General features: G+C 36.5%; 1 protein-coding gene across 15 annotated transcripts in view; it reads right to left on the bottom strand.

Moving 5' to 3' along the window:
* The window catches only part of LOC145992025 (uncharacterized), a 276,188-nt gene that overhangs the window by 169,855 nt on the left and 86,873 nt on the right, over positions 1 to 19,460 (bottom strand). The window contains exon 4 of one of the 15 annotated variants that reach the window (XM_083128055.1): positions 5,749 to 6,218. The exons of the other annotated variants lie outside the window; for them this stretch is intronic. Within the exon in view, the coding sequence (XP_082984181.1) occupies positions 5,885 to 6,218 (334 nt within the window). The 3' untranslated portion in view covers positions 5,749 to 5,884. Of the gene's footprint in view, positions 1 to 5,748; positions 6,219 to 19,460 lie in introns of those variants that run through there. 15 annotated transcript variants of the gene reach the window in all.

The following is a 19,460-nucleotide window of genomic DNA, read 5'->3' on the forward strand; positions in this document are numbered from 1 at the left end:
TACTCTGTAGCGACGGACACTGATCCCTTCTCACAGAGAAAGAGAAATAACCGTGTGGAAAATAAACTTGGCAACTCTGAAACAAGTGACAAGCGATTTCCTAAAAAAAAGTTTGTCTGTAGCCATGGTCTGTAGAGGGTAATATGTGTTAGTGCAGAGTGGTGGCAATTGTTGTTAAAGGTTTTGTTGCTTGTATTACAGATATGCAGGACGATATTAGTGTTAGTGACGTGAGTGTTGACAGTCCAAGAAAACGTCGGAAAGGAATTCGACATCCGGGAACTTATAACAGAAATGTGATTAGAAGTGCAAGGGTGAATGGACAGGAGTATGTGAATTACAGGGGTGTTACAACACCTGCGAAAAGAGTGCGGTCGCCGTGTAAGTGCCCCAAAAAATGTTATGAACAATTCAACGAAGACAAACAACATGCAGTGTTTGACATATTGTATAGCATGCAAACTAAAGATGAACAGGATATACATTTGCAGAGAATGATCCATGTTGAGAATGTTAAGACACATCGTCCACTCAAAGAAGATGCTGGGTTGCACGAAAAATCGTTTAAGTACCACGTACTACTTGCAAGTAGCAAAATACACGTTTGTCGTGAGACGTTTTGCAGACTTTATGATGTGTCAGAGAAAAGAATAAGGCGTTTGCGGAAGTTACTGTTAGAGGGCATAATACCTCATGATATGCGCAGACAGAGCAAAAGTGGGAATATGATTAAGGCTGAGGATATACAGGCAGTGGATGGGCATATCGCGTCTTTTCCAACTAAAAGTAGACATTATGCAAACATCAAATACCTACATGAAAACCTGTCAATTCAAAAGATCTGTGAACTGTTTAAAGAAAAATACCCTACGTCCAGAATAAAATACAGTTTCTAATACAAGTATTTTAAGGAAAATTTTGCGTTTCGTTTTGGGAGGCCAGAGGTAGACTAACAAAATAAAGAGTGTACTCTTAAATGACAATGCAAAATGAGTTGCTGCTGCCGAATTAATAGTTCATAAGAGACGATCAAACAAGTTCTACACAGCACTCAAGGAATCTGCAACTTTGTCTCATTCTAGGGAAGATACAGTGGGGCTGTGTTTCGACTTCATGCAAAATCTGGACCTACCAAAAGTTCCTGTACAAGACATGTTCTATTTGCGTCAACTGACTGTAAATACGTTTTGTGTATTTAACATGAAAACAGGACATTCTCAGTTTTACCTGTATCATGAATGACAAGCAGGCAAAGGACCAAATGCCGTGGCATCTTTCCTGTTAGATTATATTGCAGAATATTTGCCTCTTAGTGTTACAGAATTGCATTTTTTCTCCGACAATTGTCCTGCACAAAATAAAAATCACACATTGTGTTGCGTTCTACTAGCATTAACGGACACTGGCAGATTTCACAAAATCGTGCATCATTTTCCTATCAGAGGTCACTCATATCTTTCATGTGACCGGACGTTTAGTGTGATTCGACGTCCCATCAGACGTTGTAGCTGTATTTATATGTTGTACGAACTGTGTACGCTAATCTGTAATGCAGATCAGGGCGGTAAAAGTACTGTCAAACTTATTGACACCAGTAACATTATGGATTTCGCAACGTGGTAGCCTAATGTCTACAAAAAAATGTGCCATCTGTGGAAACTACCATGTGTTCCTACAAGAATAGGCAATATTTTCAGATTTCCTTGTATCATTACTTTGAATACTGTGTTCATTATAAGGGTACTGTCAAGGTTTCCGAATTCATCAAAGGTTTGATGTCTCACACCTTCTATCTGTCCAAAGGTGCAAGAATTGTAATTCCTATGCCACGTACGTTCCCAGTTACACGTATGCCGATCAAGCTTACTAAATTGAAGGACATACGAACTGCCTTGTCGTATGTACCATACAACGTCAAAGGATTTTATGAAGATATTCTTCAGTGGCCCACTCCATTCGCCAATGAAACAGACTCAGATCTAGAGTAACACATGCATGTATCAGCTTGTACATTATTGTACTTCAAACACCGACAATAAAGTCCAGAAAGTGCAGTACACTGTCATTTATATTTCCTGTGGCATATACATGTATAACATAATCTAACCTAACCTAGCGTATGTGGCAACGACAAATGGACGTTTGTAGGACATTATCTCATCTTATTTCACACAGTTTCCACTTTTATTGCAGAAAGGTACCGGAGTCACAACTTTTTCATCTCCACTGTCTCTAGCAGCATACTGCATGGGGTGCATTGAGGGTTGCAAAATTAACTATTCATTATGCTGAAAATTTGAGCCAACAACGGCACATTTATTTCTTACACTATCAATATTATACGATTTTTCTTGTTTTTCTCAGAATTGTGCAAAAGTGACGCAGGTCCCTTTCTGCAATAAGACATTCACATGTATTCCATTCCAACTATACAATGTTGATTTACCAGTTTTCTTTGAAATGCCCATATGTTTATACATGATTATGATTATTCTAATATCTGCCATTTGAGTAAGGACTCACTTTTGTCACACAATATTACAATATAATTACTGAAAATTGTTCATTTTGTAATCGCATATAGCTCAGCCCTATGCTCAGCTCACATGAAGTACATCTTGAGCAACTGGAAGGTATAAAGTGTTTTAACCCATTAACTGCAGTGGAGCTATATACAGACTCTCCAAAATTGGGTACTTTTTTGTAGAGCGTCTATATATAGACAGAATTTCAAAATTAACAGTTATTGTAGTATTGTGGCAAGTCATTTTTATAGACACCACTTTTTCAACAATGTTACCCCTACACCATTGTGGAGGCCTACATTTGTGGAAATGCCAAGCATACTCACTACCTTCTACTTGCCACAGATATACAGCATATAAACTTCAATTTATTTCTTTAACTTGTACTTTTCCACAACTGTGAGATTGTAAGACAAACACAGTTTAAGTTGTTCCTGAAGATAAATTCTGATTGGTTGAAACTTTTCGATTTCCATATGAACATTATCACAGAAAAGTATTTAAAAAAAAATGTAACCTTCATGGCATAAAACAGTACTTTGTTCAACAGACAAGTAAAAAAAAAATCAATTGATATTTTAGAAACCAATGAATATTTGAACTCAGTTTCAACTATACAAATTCTCATACAAAAATGTAACATGCAATATAGCTGACACAGCATGCCAATATCTTGCACAGAATCTAACTTCTTCTCCACCAGTGGCATAAGTTCGAATGTATTTTCAAGGGTATCATGACATATGCATGTATTTTCCTGAGGTGGGGGTGATTAATACTAGATGATGTTAAACAATAAGTCCTATAGAACTTTTTCGTGAATCAGAACACAAAACAGATGTTGCTGTTTATTTGATTTGTGTTGCAGTTCACTAAAATGTTGCCAGCATATGACATAAGCTTTTGGTCTTGTAGAGCATTACTGTAACATGTTTTACAGTGAAACATCCAGCAAAAACACACTCTCCATTCTCTCCACTATGCATAATATGCATGTAGTATTTCCCAACATTCCCTTCTCCAGCTGGCTGGACTGAACGCAATTTACCGTGAGGGGTGAAGAATATGCATTATCATTTCCAACTCGTAAAACCACCTACAACATCAAACACACTCACTTCCTCATTGTATGGGATGTCATTACCTTGTCATATTCATAACAAACAATTACAGGTGTGTAAAAGAGTGTGTTTGGTGTTCCATGAATAAAATCTTACAAATATCCCATGACAGGAACAAATCCAAGGCCTGTATTTCAACACTAAATAAACAAGCACGGAAAAAAAAAAAGCTTTCCGAGTAACATGTCTACAATGTAAATTATACTTCTCAAATACAGACAGTACACTGCATATTTTTTTCCCCTTTGCCATTACAACTTGCGTAACTAAAACATTCAGTAAAAAAGGGTGATTCCTATTTTACATTTTCTAAAACTGCTTTTGATAAACAATACTTGTATTTATATTCAATGCATTCATGTGTATTCTCCCAAAGTGTTCAACTCTAAAAAGTTTTCTCCATTCGACATTTTACCTCTCACTTCATACTCTACTTCCTCTCTTCTTTCTTCCTCGCTTCTTTGTTGTGTGTGTGGAACTGATTTCCAGTCTTCTGTTAATGTTTTCACTTCTCTCTAGCTTTCGCAATTCACATCCTTAGCAATATGTTTACTATATTTCATCCTGGGCCTACAAATGTGTTTTTGCCTTCATTTAAGTTTCCATTATTTTGCATTTACAGTGACACCTCGATTTTACATTTTTCAGGGGACCAATCTGAAATAACTTAAAATGCAGAAAAATGTAAAATCGAGGCAAATTTTGTAACATTTTGCTGTGTTGGGTCCATCAAGATTGAACATAAAATGCAGGAAAATGTAAAATCTGGGGAATTTAAGATTGGGTTACACTGTATATAAACAACAGAGGAACAAGGGATGAAATACCCACGGCTGGCTTGGAGAAATTATGTGATTATCACCTGATGTACCTGGGAATTTTACTGAGGATACCTTAACCATCATTGGAACATGAACACAGGGTTAATATTTAGGGAGGCACGGGGAGGGGGGATGCTGGAATCTCTCCCCACTAGAAGTTACCCTACCCTTGGCAACGGAGGCAAATTTTCATCAGTGTCAGGGACAAAATATCTAAAAGTATGTTGTTTGTTTTCATTGGCTAAAAAGGAGTTAAAGGTATGAATATAATGGAAGGCTTCGTATTCTGTCATTCACACCAAACCGACAAGCGACACATGCTGCTTGGGAATGAGCCAATCAAGAGCAACACACCGTCGAGCCATGACAGGCTAAAAGCATGTGCCGCATGTTGCTTGTTACTTCATTGTGATATCTCTCAAAAACTGATGTGATACAGTTTTTATCAAACTCACATTCTTTCATGCAGGAGAGTGTTTGTGGATAAATCTCTTTCACTTTTATTCAGCAAAGGTTTAGCATTAAAAACTTTATTCTCATAGTAATATATACAGGGTGTCCTAAAATCAGATTGCCATTACAATCAAAATTAAGTCTGAAACCACACGACATAGGGCAATGCATTTTCTTGCAAGGAGTTCTACAGCTCAAAAACGTTTTTTGTTGTTGTCATTTGTGTTCTAGGTCCATTTTTCTTAATAAAGGACTGATTGCAGGGAAAATTTACTGAGATATTGTTGAACAGTAGCTACTCCCCCAAGTGAAAGAGTTGCAGCCATCCATTATTCTCCAATAAGATGGAGCACCCCCACACACTGGTCTCATGACGTTTGGGATATTCTGTATAGACATTACCCTGGGAGATGGATAGGTCGTGATGGACCAATAGCCTGGCCCCCGTAATCTCCTGATATCACCCCTTTGGATTTTTTCCTTTGGGGGGTACGTCAAGGATTGTGTATACCAAACCCCTGTTCCAGACCTTGTACACTTCGCAGAATGATCATTGCAGCTGATTGATTGTAATAGTAAGGGGACTTTAGGGACACCCTGTATTATGTAGGCATTCTGTCATGTTTTCTGGTAGAGCTGATGCTCAGCAAAATAACACAAGGGGATGAAGATGTTAATGTGGAAGGTACAGCCACGTTTACTTCTGGGTAAAAACAACTCCATTGTTAACATAAGTGCCTATTTATATTTTACACAATACAATTGACTTACAATTATCACCAAATGCTTTTTCTATTCTTCATAATTTGATAAAGGCCATTCTGGTTAAGTTAAATCAAATCGTTCCACTTTATGTTCTGACAGATTAATTGAGACTGGGTCTGAAATTTCAGGTCATAGAACAATTGTGAAAGGTGCCTCTACTGGGAATCAAACCCAAGACAGCATTAGCAACCATGTTACATCAAGGGAGAATTTTCTTCATCACTGCATGTAGGTTGCAATGGTCTTTATAAGCCATTTCAGAGGCATAACTTCTGCCACAGTCTCTGCAGTAAAACGGTCTATCCTTTGTGTGCACTTTCATGTGACTTTTCAGCGTACTCTTCTGGTTGAAGCTTCTCCCACAAACTTCACAGCCGTGGGACTTCACCCCTGTGTGTATCAGAATGTGCCTCTTGAGTTTCGATGGGAAATGGAACGTTTTCCGGCAATAAGAGCATTTATGGTCCATCCGAGTTGAAACAGTAGTTGGAAGGTTTAACAACAGTTCACTGGAAAAGGCTTCACTTGGAGACCTAACAAGGTAAAAAAGAAAAAAAAAACTATTGCTTTCAAAGATAGACATATAGATTTTCTAGATTTATACAGAATATTTTCACTCATAATTGAGGTTAGTAAAAGCACACTAAATAAACTTTACAACTGGGATGGAGACTACCAAGGAGAACAACTTTTCTCGATAAGATTTTGATCAGTGCACCCTTGATCTTACACAACCATAGGAGCCTCTAAGCATGTACGTAATTTTTTTCTGTCAAAGCATACAAAATAATGATACTATTCTTTTGAAACAGTATCATGCCATCCAAGACACTGCCAGGGGTGTACCACCATATCCACCGATAAGTTCCAGAACTCTTCCGCATGAACATTTTGTGTGCCAGATTTGGCCAAGCAACACTTGACTATAATATTCATGTCATTTTTCTAAAGCAACTGTTAACTTTTCTTTCCATTTTTTTCTGTTACTTTCTTTGTTTGTTTATGTATGTATAGATATGAATGCAATACAACACAATGCAATGTTTCATAGATTTATAATGCCAGAGGTATAAAAAAAATATATATATGCACACTGAATTCTATGTACTTGAAAACTTCAATTCTTTGTATAAACATCATGCCTAAAGGGTTTTAATTCTGCCTGTTTCTGTAAAATAGAAATACATGACTTGAAAGTCTCCTTTTCTATGGCAAATGTGCATGATAATCATGCAACTGTCACAAAATGGTTTTAAATTGTTAGGATCCCACATTAATGTGCATAAAGTGAACTTAAAACAAACTTCAAACTTTACCAAGTTGTTTATATGTATACTGATAGGTTTTATGATTCTACATGGGAAGGTTACACTCACTTGCTTGTAGCTTTCAAAGTCTGTGAAAATGATAAATGTAATTTAGACTTTGTGGAACAAACTGAAGAAGAAAGAAAAGAAAAGAAAAGAAAAAAAAACTATTCTGGCAAAGCCAAAACTTGTAGGTTGGATAACAAAGAAAGAAACATTGCATTTTCAAGAGTGCAGGAGAAAGAGAGGAGGGGAATAAATTCTAGGCTCAAATAAAATTCCTAAAGTTATATTAATATTTATGTACTGGACACTAATATACAGGATAAATCAAAAATAATGAAAGAACTTTACACAGTTATTATGACATAACTATTTATGATAGAAAATCAAACGAGGCATAATAAAGAAAAAATCTGAAAGTTTTACCCATATGGCTCACATTACAAAGATTCAATACAGAAACCATGTACCATGGGACAAACATCCAAATGACAATAAAGCTCTTGCCATACACGAGACAGCATCGAGAAGCTGCAGTAACCCAGTGGTCTTTCTTTTACATACGGACCAAGTGTCTTTGAATTGTTTGTACCAATAGTAGATGTTCTTCCGATATGGTGGATTACTACAGAAATGCATGCAAAAATATCTTGCACTACTGTGATTGAATCAGTCTTCGCTAACTCCAACACCAGTATGCCTTTTGCTGGTCACTTGCCATTTTGCTACACCAGCGATCCTGGTGGAGCAGTGGCAAAGCAGCATAAGCTTTCCAAGTGGGAATAAAACTTCCAGACTTTCTCTCTGATTTTCTATCACAAAATTTTTACATCATAATAATTGTGTAGAGTCGTTTCATTCCTTTTGACTTGAACTGTACCTTTCATGACGACGATATTTAAGGTGCTCATCCATAAGTAACATAATATTGCTATCTTTATAAAAATTTGGTTATTACATGTATACTCAGAGCAGAATGTTAATTGTTGACTGTTTAATTATAATAACAGATTCCAACACTAAAATTCACAGCCATGACCTAGTCAGTACAGGATAGCTGTTACTTTCAGATATTTGTATATCTTGGTTAAGTAACAGTAACCCCAAAGATTTATTTAATGGGCATTGAAGATCACTATTAGGACAAGCTACCTGATATAGCAATTACTTGGATATTGATGCTGTTAGCAGATATAACCCTTTGAATAGGCCTACTCAAAAATTGCGAAATCCGCAACTTTAAAATTAGACTTACCTCAAAACAGCATCAAGCCAAAAATAAACGAAGCCTGCCATCTTGTAGCTGAATATATGTACTAACACATGGAAATGAGATAACTTTGGGGTCTCGTCCCATTTTCGAGAAAAATAAATTAGAATGTTAAGAAATGTTAAATAATTTCTTTATTCTCGAAAATGGGACGAGGCCCCAAAGTTTTCTCATTTCCATGTGTTAGTACATATATTCAGCTACAAGATGGCATGCTTCGTTTATTTTTGGCTTGATGCTGTTTTGAGGTAAGTCTAATTTTAAAGTTGCGGATTTCGCAATTTTTGAGTAGGCCTATTCAAAGGGTTATATCTGCTGACAGCATCAATATCCAAGTAATGTGCTATATCAGGTAGCTTGTCCTAATAGTGATCTTCAATGTCCAGTAAATAAATCTTTAGAGTACCGTTACTTAACCAAGATATTAAGGCAAAAACTGCATTTTGGACCCTATTTATTGGCCCATAACAATGGAAAGCAACAACATCCCATCAAAACAATTGAATGTATACAAGCAAACAGTATAATATACTGTATATATTAACAGTATATCAAAACAAAAGTTTGGGATGTTGTTGATTTCCAAAGATACAGCACTCCGAACTTACCCATGTTTCACTTTTCATGAAAACTGGGTGGTCTGACCTTGAACTTTGATATTTTCTACAGAGGGAAAAATTTTTCAAGGTCTCAAAATTGCACAGCATTCATTTCTCATGACCTACTTCAACATATAAAAAAATCAAGCCAATCAAAAAATACAACTATCCACATATCCCTTTTTTGTTCGAATTTCAAAATAATGGCTCTTAACAAATATCAGTTAAAGTGGAATCAACATGTTCTGAGGATGCCAGATAACTGTTTGTCCCAATAATTATTGAATTACAGGCCACAAGGAAATATAAATTTAGGAAGACCATATCGCTGACGGAATAACCAATTTTTGTAGTGCCAGAATGGGCTTTGGTTACCCAGACCTGCAAGAGGAAGATGAAGAGGAAGAAGAAGCCACAGAAAAAGTGTAGATTTGTAGGACATAGGAACCCCAAATCATTCTGTAAACCAGCCCAGGTTTATATCCATGGTAACACACCAGAACAAGAACAATGTCTATATTAGGATGCCTAAGTTACAAGACTATAAACAAGTTACAGGTGATTAGTCCACGACAAATAAACTTATAAAGTGATTTACTAAACTTCACAAAATTAAATGTAGAGTATTACATTTTGTGTCTATATTATAAAATATTGAAACAAAAAAATCTTATTGCTAGTTTTTAACATTGGAAATTAGTTTCTATTTCATGTTATGTATAATATGTACCTATCCGTGTATTCAATTTGCTAGCCATAATAATGGATATTTAGTTCCTTCTTCAATAACATTGGCCTATTATGTTCCAGCTGTAAAGGATTATGGTAAACGTTACTCTATACTTCTAATAACCTTGGTTAAACCAAGTTACCAGAGAATAATGAACTAAACCAATAATTCAAGCCTCTGGAAAAGGATTTACGATCACACAAAAAATGAAACTGGAGAGAATATTAATTAAAGCAACTTATTTGAATAAATCCAAAGCAAAAAGCAAAAGAACACAGGCAGCCTCATGTATGTACTGTACAGTCAACGGCAAAGATAATGGTAAGCAAATTGTTGGTTGATTTGAAGGCTAATCGAGACTGGACCTACAGTTTAAAGTGGGATCCGAAACACTTGTGCCTCCACCGGGCATCAAACCCGGGACCCCTTCAGTAAGCAAATTGTCTACCGCTATTTTCATTACTTTTTTATTCTACATCCTGTGTTGTTTGAAACTATGTTGGTTTCAAGCAGACATTGTTCTCTGCTTATTGACATCTTCATTTCAATTCAATGTCATCAAAGTGTGTAATTCAGACTGAATAAAAATGGTGGTGGACAATTCGCCTACTGTTTTTTTCGCCTTTGGGTGTACACCCAGGAGAATATTGTGATTTTTTTACAAATTTAATTGTAATTGATCAGGATATATAAAAAATAACTTGCGATTATAAATGAAGGACTCGGATGTAAAACATGGTAAGTGACATTTTGGTTATTTTTGAGCTAGAGTGAAATTGCCATGTGATACAATTTGCATTGAATTCAGTGAAGCCTTCTAAAATCGGTAAACACAACACGAAAACAATTTATCTACAGCATAGTTTCTAATAACCGTTTTTCTTAATGAACTCAGACATCAACAAAATGTCACTTACCATGTTTTACACCCGAGCCCTTCAATTATTAATCTTACTATGAAATAAATAAATTTACACGACCTGTTTTTTGAATTACTTGCTCATTCAAATATATGTACAATATTTCCCTAAAACACAGGATCACTCTTTTGAATTCACCAGCCTTTGATAGCATCCCAGATTCAGGCCTGTAGTATTTCGAAGGCCCTGGTTTATTGCTTATAAAGAAGAAAGGATCTTAGATCAGGAAATGCTCATTGTGTACTACATTTCGTGTGTTCAGTTTCTGGCATGGTTTCATATTCTGCATAGTGAAACACTAGCGCATAGATTTGGAATTCACTTCATGGATAAATTTACCTCTCACAGTCGTTTCGTCATGCGAGTAAACAACGGATTGATTCAACCTCTATACTTCTAATAACCTTGCTGTAAACATCAATCTTTCAATAAATCTCGAAGTATTGCAAAGCATTTCATTGAATTTATGAATTAACTTCAAAATATGCACTTACACAAAGAATTCAAAAACTTTATTTTGTCTGGATTGTCTAAAATATGTACATTTTATGTTCTTTCCCTAGAAATATGTGATTTATGTGCTTAAAGTAAAATGTTGTGCTTAAAGTAAAATGTTATTATGTGAAATAAGCCATCACAGATTTCATTGCAGACATATGGACTATTGAATATGGTCGAACCAAGGGAAAAAATGTTTTTACCTTGGTCATGTCCTGTTCCAATACGAGCTACAAAGTATAATTAAAACATTTTCTCCGAAATTATTTATCCTCAAGAGAGCAGCAGTTGCTTTGATGAGTCCACGACATACTATAAATGTTCTCATTTTTAAACAGACAATATAAATTACTGTGGCAGCCTTAGGCTGCATGGTTATATACATAAAATAAATAAAAAAGTTAGTTACTTGAAACTCAACATTGGTACATAGCATCAACAATCGAAAAATTATTACAAAAAAGTTGTTTGTCTACACACATGAACTATTCTCCTTGCCATGCTCCCTGTTCCTAGAACCAACAATAATAAGTGGCAACACTGACTTTCTGCTATGGCATAATACTTAGAGTGACCCGGGGTAAATATTGGACAAAAATCAAACTTCTACTATAGCTTCCACATTTATGTACTTTTCTAGCCAGTAATTTTTTTTGGTAATTACTATTTGATACATCTGTCGGGTACCATTGTTAAAATTTATTCATTCCTTTCAGGAGTAGAAAAATAAATAAAACTGTGTCCAAAAATTACCCTGCCCTTGGGGTAATTGTTGAACACAGTGGGGTAAATATTGGACAGTAGTTTTCAATCTGTTCTGCACAGTACAGAGATGAGCTATAGGGAGTAAATGCTGGACAATGGTGTGTACTATAGGTGATGTGTGAGGTAATTACTGAACACCACATGACTGCTGTAAAAAATGTATAACAGTGAAATCTAGTAAAAATTAGCAAACTTTTTAGTTTTTCGGGCAACATTTTAATAATTTCTGCTTTGTTCAAGTACAAATATTGCACAAATGGTGTTTTTCAATCACACAAACTATAACAAGTAATTTTAAGCATATCGAGGTGCTGTCTGTCCCCAAACTACAACTAACTAACTGAACTGATTAGAACTAAATACTGTTATAACTAAAAACTAAATACATACATTTTTGAAACTTTAAACTTTTTAGACAACTTCTTTGTTCAAGTAGGGCTACAAACATTCCACAAATTTATTTTAATGTATTTTAATCAAACACATTGCAACAAAGCATATTGAGCTTCTATAGGCTTACTCTAGGTTGTCACTTTCCACATCATCTTTAATAATTACACGATCAGACTGCAGAGTAGGGAATATTTCGTTCCTGAGTCTAGAGATACTTTGATTTTGATTTGGTATTATAAGTCCACTTTTTGCACAGTAAGGCTAATTGGGACTGGACCTACAGTTTAAAGTTGGATCCAAACCACTATGTGCCTCAACCGGGTATTGAACCCAGGACCCCTTGATTACAAGGCAACGACGCAACCACTGCGCCATCGGAGAGGCACAAGAGATACTTTGAAACATTGACTTACTTCATCATTACAAGTTATTTGAAATGGATTAACTGATAAGGTTTGCACAGGACCATAAAACACATAGTGTTTTCACAATTTCAATCTGTGGTTGTGCTGGCTACCAGTACCTGTTGCAGTCCAATAATCAAGCTGTCCAATAATTACCCCATAGCATGTCCACCAATCACCTCGCTGTTTCCAATAATTATCCCATAACTAAACATGCATGTCATACTGTTACTGTTCATTCTACAATGGTGTTTTTTTAGACACAAACCATCTTCATACACATATGCAAAACTGGGCATTACAAAATTTAAGATCAAGTAAAAGAAAACAGACATACAAACAATTTTGTTTCATTTGAAAAAGTTAAAACCATTTCTTTCAAGCACTTTGGGTTATTAATATTTTTTGAAAAATGTACTAATCTCATCCCAATAATTAATCAGAGCATTGCTGGATATGCAATTAACAAATGTGGGTTGGTTAGATGTAACAAATTATGATACAACATGGTTTTTGGTCCTTGTCCAATATTTACCGTGATTTTTTGTGTCCAATAATTACCCCAGGTCACCCTATGTCTTTTATAGATGAACTATCAAACAATTTTCAATTATACTATGCATGATTGTAGATACACAGTAACGCTGCATCCTACATTTTTCTAATCACTTTGTTAATTGTAGGGAAGATAGGGGTCCATCATAGGGTTTTCTTTTGTGTAAAAGTCTATCTTCTCTTCTCCTAGATGTATATGTAGCTAGGTGAGATGTCAAATTTCACTCAACATCTCTATGACAAATAGTTCTCTAAGATTGTCAAACTTTGTTGTAAGTGCACTGGAAACTCAGATAAGCTAATCAAGATTAGATCTAACATTTCAAGTGGGATCATAACCAATGAGCAATATGTTTTCAGCAGGGATCAAACCCAGGACCACTTGGTTACAGGGTCACAATGTCACCACCACACCACTGTGCAAGCATCACAAATAGTTTCCTGTTTGTACAGGGTGACAATTAATGAACTATATGAAATAAAACCGTCATAATTTCTGAACGGTTCGAGTGATGACGTCCAAACTGCGTGGCTGGCCACAGGGCATGATGGGAATTCGTATGCGTATGTGCACGCAACGTGTTGATGTCGGCCATTTGCAAGTGAAAATGTCACGGTACAGCGTGCAGGAGCGTATATCACTTGTGAATGCCTATTATGCGAGCAATAACAGTCCGATTGCGGTGCAAAGGAAGTGTCTGACGTCCTGGAGGAGTATTTTGGGGACCGCATTCTGGCTCTGGGGTACCCAGAGGCCACTGGAAGGGGACTCGCTTGGCAGCCATATTCCACGGATCTGAACACATGTGACTCATTTTTGTGGGGCTATGTTAAGGACAAGGTGTACAGAAATAAGCCCAAAACCATTGCCGAGCTGAAAACTGCCATTCAGGAGGTCATCGACAGCATCGATGTTTCGACACTTCAGGCGGGTCATGCAGAATTTTGCTGTTCGTCTGCCCCACATCATCGCCAGAGATGGCAGACATATCGAACATGTCATAACCTAAATCCGAATGTCTGTAGTGCCGTTTACATGTGCAATACATTTTGTGTACTACATGGTTTGTCACTAATTTCCGTTTTATTTCATATAGTTCATTAATTGTCACCCTGTATATACAGTATATATCTACAAATTGGAAAGCATTTGCTTTAAAATTAAAATTGATTTGTTTTAAACAGCCTTTTCAGAAGCAGACAATACTCATATTGTACTACACTCCTCACAAAAAGTTTGGAATATTGTTACGTTAGACAATAGGTGAAATGCACCAACACATGGTATCTGTATGGTGGACATTCTCGTCTTTTCGCTGACATGTGCAACCATGCAACCTATTGCCTAATATAATAATATTACGAACTTGTTGTGCCTAATATAACAATATTCCAAACTTTTTGTGAAGAGTGTATAATTCAAGTATGTCAAATATTACACTCATGTTTTAGAAGTTAGAGGTTCACAATAAAAATAAAAAAAACTTTTGACATTGTTACTAATAGGTCTTATTTATGAACCGGAACACTTGTTAAAAAACATACAGTCGAGGTACTTATTTAATGCATAATAGAAAGCTAACAACTCTCATACAAGACTTCGATGTTCGAGTTTGAAAGCTGTTACATTTATGAAGCTGTTACAGATAATGTCCTACTAACAAGGACTGTCAAATTGACAATACATGAAGATTTCAGATTTCTACTACATATCATGCTGTGTTAGTTGAACAAGAACAATCATAAATACTGCACGATAGGTCTTTAAAAAAAAATCCTCATCAGAAGCTTTGATGACACCGTGCATGTTCATCCAAATCAGCTTCTGAGGTAAAACATCTGCTGCATATTTTGCAATAAAATAGCTTATCCAGTGTATGAACTTTTATCAAATGGGTCTTTAAATTTCCCTTTAAGTTGAATCTTCTAGAACATACGAGACAACTATATGGCTTCTCTCCAGTATGTACACGCACATGCCTCTGGAGATCACTTCGCTTATAAAAACATTTAGTACACTGTGAACACGCATGTCTTCTTCCCACATTTGTAGAGAGGTCATTTGACTGATAATTATCAGACAAAGTTGCACTTGAAGGCATGATACAGCTGAAAGGAAAACAATACACTTTCTGTAATTACAAACATAATTCAGTTAGTTTATGTATGCATAACACACCACTCTCTCATAAGAATGTTTTCATCCTTTCAATGGAAAATTCCACAGTAGATTAGGAATTCAATGGAAACAGTCCACTCTGCAATATGGTTGATTAAACTCAATTCCACATGCTAAAGTATAAAATAAAATGGTTGTGTGTCTTAATGGTACAGCAACGCTATAAAAGTGGTCATGGAATTATATGCTTGAGCAACTGGCGCCACATATAGAAATGATAAAGGGAGAGTAGATAAAGACTCTCTCTAGTTCCCACACACAATGTGGCACACATGCACTGTTGCCTAGTCCAAAAAGATCAACTCTCTCTCAAATAGTAAACAGACAAGTCATCCCTGATAATTCCAACAAAAATTGAAGCAATTTTTGAATTACGTACATACAAAGATCATTTTCAGAACAAGAACATACAGCTCACCGCTCACGAGAAGATCCCGAAACGAGTGGTGACGGGGAGTGGGTGTGAAAGGAAGGACCGGTGCGTGGGAGTTGATTTGTGTCAATCATGCAGAGCGTGTGTCCGCAGCAACAGTTTGCTGCTTTTCTATCAGTGGCCAGAATACTTTTGTATTGCTTATCTTGTGCATTATTTAGACTGTATTTCAAAGAATTTTAAAAAGAATATACGGCAACGACTTTAGGTTACCAGATGACAAACTTTAAAAAAGAAGGAATTTTTAGATTGCAAAATGTTGTTAACTTTAGATGAAGACACATGTTTTGTGCTTACTGGTGTTTTGGTGGGCTTATAGATCACACACCCCTGTAAAATAATTTTACACCGTTTCCATATAATTAATAATAGGCCTCGTTGTAGGCAAATGTCTGAATATTCTAATATTTATTCACTATGCTCCTAATATTATACGGTTGTGAAGCTTGGTCTATTACTTTAAAATAATAACATAAACTGACATTCTGCCTCGGAGTTTTTTCTTCCAGGCCTAAATTCAGGAAACAGCTTTTGTAAGTCGTCACTAAAAACACATTTGCATTTTGGAATGGTTCAGATCGCTGATCAACAGAACTTCACTTCTCCAACGCCATTTAACAACTAAGAGTACGGCAGTTAAAAAATACTGTTTATTTCTGAATTCTGTCATGAAACTCAAATCAAACTCATATTCTTACCTATTGTCAGAAACTTGCTGCTCACCAAGAGCCACGGTAGATGTCACAAATGCTTTCAAATCAAAAACTCACGCAGCGCGGCGGTGACAACAGAAGAGATGCAAAGGTCCAACAATTTTTATTTGTTGCAAGAAAAGTTTATTATCTTTGCGCTTGCAACTGAGTGTGTTGTATTTCTTTACTTTGAAATTGAAAACGGAAACAATATTAATAATTATTTACAAATAACATTTTGTTACTAATCTTGAAGGTAAGTAGTTGTCTACACCCCAAATAATAGGATATTTCCAAATTTTCCTAAAAACCCACCCGGACCATTTTTAGTACCCGAAAAACAGAATTTGTCTGGGTAAAAGAGAACTTCTATTAACCCTAAACGACTTGCGTCGCTGCACCGGTTACAGCGAGGCCACATGTGTTTTTCACTCAGATGCACACCCCCGACCCCAAAAGTGGAATTGTCTGCTGCTACGTCACTTCACTTCCATCACGGATCTTCTCCTGAGCGGTCAGCTGTACATTGCTGCTAATATCTCATCAACTCTGGTCATGAACCAGTGTAGTATCACCAATGTAGTAACAGTGGAAAAATCCACCAGCTGCCAAATATAACGTGTCCGAAAGTATGTTTGAATTATGGTTGAGCTTGCATTTTTTACCTGTTTCCTGAAATTGTTCATATCTGTATAACCCACATACAATGTTTGGGCTTTCATTTTAACCTTTAGCTGACGGATTGGATATATATAGCCATCACCTATATTTGCGTTAAGGACAGATGGGATATACAGGGTGTCCGAAAAGTCACGCAACTGGGACTTTGAACATATGTCACCTATGTACAAAAAGCGATAGAGACATGAAACTTGCATTGGGTATTAACTTTGTCTATGTGGAAAAAGTTACTAAGGTGTAAAAAAGTTTTTTTGTACGAAGTAAAAGCAAACATGGACCAAAGACAGCTGTGGAGTAGCTTGCAAAAATTTGTATCAATGATCTCTGTGGGTATTTATCAAATTGATAAAATAACAAACATTTTTTAAAGCATTTTATGCATTACAGATGATTTATGGGGTAAATTATGCCATATTCATAAAAAAAAAAGTAATTTTCCAAAATTACGAGGTGTACTGGCAATGTTGATCATGTCAGAGGGCAATACCAGGTGTGCCTGACATCTGGCTATACTATTATTTAATCAATGCCTTGGTGAAACAAAAGATTTGAAATATATCATACAAAAAATAAACTACTTATCTTTTAGTACAATACATTTCAATTCTTCATCTTTCATCTGGGCATTGATTAAATAATATAGCCCGATGTAGGGCACACCTGGTTCTGCCCTCTGACAAAACCAATGTTGCCAATACACCTCGTAATTTTGAAAAAAAATTACTTTCTTATGAATATGTCATAATTAACCCAAAAAATCATCTGTAATGAATAACATGTGTGAAAATGTATAGTTATTTTATCAGTTCAATAAATATGCACACAGATCATTGATACACATCAAAATTTTTTGCAAACGGCTCCACAGCTCTTTTTCAGTTTTTATTTTCACAGCTGTCTTTATTCATGTTTGTTTTTACATCGTACAAAAACGTTTTTTGCACAATAGTAACTTTTTCCGTATACTGAACGTTCATGTACAGGGTCTGTATAAAAAGTAATGAGACCAAATTAGGGGGAAAAAATTGTATTGAAGATATCGCTACAAATCATTAAAATGCTTCAAAAGAGTACCCTTGGGCGTCTACACACTTCTGCCAACGAGTTTTCCACGCTTGGAAGTCACCCTGGAAGTCCTTTTCCAGAATGTCCTTCAAGCAGCGCGTCGAAGCAGCTTTGACCTTTGCTACGGTACCATGGCGGTGTCCTTTGAGGGCTGCCTTCACTCGGGGGAACAGGAAAAAGTCTGCTGGGGCCAGATCGAGACTGTAGGGGGGCTGAGGAAGTGTTGTGATGCTGTTCCGGGCCAGGTAATCGTTGACCACGAAGCAGGTGTGGCTTGGTGCATTCTCATGATGTAGCCTCCAATTGGCACACATTTTTCTCATCTGCAAATCCTCGGTAATGAAGGTGTGCCCAGTCATTTTATCAATTCCTACGTGGTCTGCAATCATTCGAACACTTAACCGCCAGTCTGAGTTAAACACATCACGCACAAGTTGCACACTGTCCTCTGTTCTGCTCGTGGACGGGCATCCTGCGTGGGGTTCATCTTCCATACTCTCTCGACAGTCTTTGAAGCACTGGTGCCATCTCAAAACAGCAGCATTTGATAGGCTTTCACTGCCGAACACTTGCTGGATCATGGCTAACGCCTCCATAGCCGATTTTCTGAGTCCCATACAGAACTTAATGGCGTAGAGCTGTTCGATGGCACGTTGCATTTTTAAGCTTCGACTGAGCCTATAGACAGGGGTCCACTTAAACCATGATACAAACCGCAAGGAAGCTCGTAGGCGACTGATGCTAGGTGCGATTTGAAGCTTACTTCCCCTCCATCGAACCCACCTAGAGCGAACATGCTGCGGTGTACAGTCGCATTCTCCTTACTTTTTATGCAAACCCTGTAGAGAATGATTTAAAAAATATCCTCGTGTGCCAATTTTTTCAAAAATAGTTTTCTTCTTCTTCCTCTTCCTTTAGCACTAATTATTGGGGGACACAATGTATAAATTTTAGCTCTGTGAAAAGCCCTGTCTTTAAGAAAGAAAACAAAACCAATTTCATCTCTCAATAACAATTAGTTCTTGCGCTGGATTTTTTAAAATTTTATTTATTTACTTATTTTTGTACTTCGAATAGTTTGAAAAGTGCATGCTTGAAAAGGTCCCGTCCTCAGAAGCTTTTCAGGTGCACGTGGCTCCATCTGTTAAATGTTAAGCCCACTTTATGCACAGATAGGCTAATCGGGATAGGAACCAGTATGTGAATCCATTTGGTACTGAACAAGGGACCCCGATGATTACAAGGCAATGGAATTACCATTATGCTATTAACCCATCCGCT

The sequence above is a fragment of the Lepisma saccharinum genome, chromosome 9, assembly GCF_977018435.1.
Source record: "Lepisma saccharinum chromosome 9, izLepSacc3.1, whole genome shotgun sequence".
Classification (NCBI taxonomy): Eukaryota; Metazoa; Arthropoda; class Insecta; order Zygentoma; family Lepismatidae; genus Lepisma; species Lepisma saccharinum.